This window comes from Protobothrops mucrosquamatus, unplaced genomic scaffold (assembly GCF_001527695.2).
Source record: "Protobothrops mucrosquamatus isolate PMUCROS unplaced genomic scaffold, P.Mucros_1.0 scaffold7781, whole genome shotgun sequence".
NCBI lineage: Eukaryota > Metazoa > Chordata > Lepidosauria > Squamata > Viperidae > Protobothrops > Protobothrops mucrosquamatus.
This window is the reverse complement of record NW_015393580.1, coordinates 1-3,066: the sequence shown is the minus strand read 5'-3', so window position 1 is coordinate 3,066 and position 3,066 is coordinate 1. Positions and strand designations below refer to the sequence as shown.

Sequence of the window (3,066 nt, the reverse complement as noted above, 5' to 3'; positions counted from 1 at the left end):
AAAGAGAGAGAGGGGAGAGGAAAGGGAAAGGAAAGAGAGAGAGAGAGAAAGAGGAAAGAGAGGGAGAGGAAAGAGGCATAAAATAATTCATTTGCATTAAATTGTAATGGTTCAAAGAATGTTCGGAAAAATGTTCGGCCCTCCAGCACGTTCACTTCATCCAATCTGGCCCTCTTTGAAAAAAGTTTGGACACCCCTGACATAGAGCATGCAAAATCCACTGAATATTACATGTTAACTTGAGCAATCCGTGCTTGACACATGCCTAAATTGCTTTTATGACTCCTGTTGCCCAATTTCACAGCTTTTGTGGCCATGATTTCTCTTTTTTTAAATAACACAGCACAGGTTCTGGTTTTATTTACCATTTTTTGTCCTCATGCCTAACCCATATCATTATTGTCTTGACTGTTTTTAGGCCTACTCTTTTTATGCTAGAATTCTTAATCACGTAGTGTGGGTTTTTTTTTTTTACTTTATATTGGCTGAATATTGAAATAAAGATACTATAAAAATAGTTTGCAATACTGCTGCCCACTCTTTCTAGTTGTTCATGACCCTCTGATAAGTTTCCACAATTTTACAACTTGGGATCATCTGTAAATCTATTAATAATTCCTTCCACTTCATCTTTTAGGTCTTTTATAAAGATATTGAATATTGCTGACTCAAAGAAAGAGTGTGGGGAAGCCAATCTGATTGCTTCTTTTTAGGATGATGAAGAACCACATAAGAATACCCTTTGGATGCAGCTATCCAACTAGTTGCAAATCTACCAATCCGCAACACTAATTAGCATATATCTGTTTATTCTGTTTGCAAAGCAAATATGAGAAACCTTTCAAAACACTTCACTGACTTCAGGGCACACTACATCAATAGATTTCCTCTACTGTATCACACAATCACTGTCATAAAAATTACAGTCGGCCTTATTTCCTGTTCTTAAAAACCTCATACTGGCTGCTGGTAGAAACACTATTTTCTAAGCATCTGCCAACATGCTGCTTGATTATCTTTCTGTTGTGTGTGAATGTGGGGTGACTTACTTATGAAACTCTTCTTCATCAATCATATCCAAAGCTTTTACCACGGCCATTCTGGTGAAGACTGACTATAGAGAAAAATAAAATATTACTCAAGTTATCAGACACTGCAAACCTTATTCTTTCTACTTTATTTATTTTAGCCAAGTTGGAAGCCATTTTTCAATGGCTTATCTGGTAATATTCCCTTTGTTTGATGCTTCCTTATTTTGTTCTAAGCTTGGTGTTTTATTATAGAAGAAATGTTTTACATTTTTAATAGAGAGTTAGGTTTTACAAATTCTAACTTCAGACTGTTTTGGGTGCCAATCTTACCTGGGAAGTATGTGCCTCCCTGTATTTTCTTCATTTTTATTTATTTTTTCCTTCTGTTCAATTGTCTCTGATTCTTGGAGACTGCCAAAATAAGCCCGAGGTTTTTCAGAAATGATTTGCCATTGCCTCTTTCTTAGGACTAAGAGAAAGTGACTGGCCCAAGATCACCAACTGGCTTCATGCCCAAGGTGGGACTAGAACTCATGGTCTCCCAGTTTCTAGCCTGATGTCTTAACCACTACACCAAACTGCCTCTCCTATTTTATATTGGAGTTAACATGATTTATACATAAATATTCTTATTTATTTATGTCATATGACTGCCCATTTTGCAAATTCTGGGCAGTTAAAAAAATTAAAAACTATATAATCCAAATAATGATAAAAGACAAGAATAAATATACTATGGCAACTAAGGAATCTGCAACTAGCAATTGCCTGTTTTTAAAGATACGTATATTAAAAAGTCTAAGCCCGTGGTAAGTACTCTGCATTCTCCAGATGTTTTGAATGGGATCTCATGAAACTTCAGCCAGCAAGGTCAAAATATTTAGAAAGCACCAGAGTGCCTATTATGAGATACAGGTGTTTGGAGCACAAGTATTGGTAACTGTATAAAATTAAAGTTAATTACCTGTTTATTTTTGGCTGGTTTGAAGCAGCTTGGACACACTGAAGCTCTGAATGAAAACAACAAAAATCAGTGAAATATCTTTAAAAAGATGATTATATTTTCTACCAAATAAATAATGAATACAATAATATAATGTTTTATACTTGCGTGTGTCAAACCATTTTATTAAGAACAATCGCCAAGGAGATAGATATTTTTAAAACACCTTTTCAATCTCTATCTAGTCAGGCAACTCTTGCTCCTTGGGGCTCCTAAGGCTCCAAGGCCCCTTTCTTTGGCCATGGAACAAAGGACTAATGGAAGGCTCTGCTTCTCTGGCAGAATATCACAGCAAAATTAAGGCCAATCTGAGGAGTTTTATGTTATTGAGCTCCTGCTGACATTTGCCCAGGGATTAAAAGGCTGAAGGGCAGAAGATTCTGATCTCTTCTATTGACCAGGAGATCAAAGGGCTATATTCAAACAAAGTACAAGCTTGAGACAATCAACTCAATTGGAACTGCTTAAATCCCAGTTCAGGCCCTTGCATTTCATTCTTGACAAGAAAAAACTGTTCTTCCCACTTCACTCCCCAGAGGGAAGAAATTTAGCAGGTGAAGGGTAGAATGGCTCCAGTAGCATGAGTGAGTAGAGTTACATTCTTATCCTGTCCACTCCACTTTAACGGTCCTCCTGGTACCAGAATCATGGGCAAGAAGGAGCATGTTATTGGAAACAGAGTGAATGGTGATATCTGAGTGCCACTGCTCTGTTTTTATCCTAAGGAATGCAACCCAATCATGGTGACATTATGCAGGGTACCTAGCCCTCGGCAGCAGCCCTATCAGGGAAAACAGCTTGTCTATTAGCTATTTCAAAAAGTAGCTTACTCAAGGTATCTCAGATATTGGAGGGAGAACCTAGAATGTTCACCCATCTGTCTCTGCTCTCATAAAACATTGTTTGTTATATTATTACTTACAGAAAACAGCAATCTTCATCTGTCTCTGGATGAGCAAATACAACACTCACTTCAAACAGGCTCTGAATCACAAAGATAGAAATTAATTTTTAATTGCTACTGGCAATTTG

At 37.0% G+C, this 3,066-nt stretch overlaps 1 protein-coding gene across 1 annotated transcript in view; it reads right to left on the bottom strand.

Moving 5' to 3' along the window:
- The window catches only part of LOC107300644 (putative tRNA pseudouridine synthase Pus10), a gene marked incomplete at its 5' end in the record, with an annotated part of 13,977 nt that extends 10,959 nt beyond the window's left edge, over positions 1-3,018 (bottom strand). Inside the window, 3 exons of the mRNA XM_015829954.1 lie at positions 1,050-1,114; positions 1,996-2,041; positions 2,957-3,018. Coding sequence (XP_015685440.1) covers positions 1,050-1,114; positions 1,996-2,041; positions 2,957-3,018 — 173 coding nt within the window. The remainder of the gene's footprint in view (positions 1-1,049; positions 1,115-1,995; positions 2,042-2,956) is intronic.
- Positions 3,019-3,066: the final 48 nt, after the last annotated feature.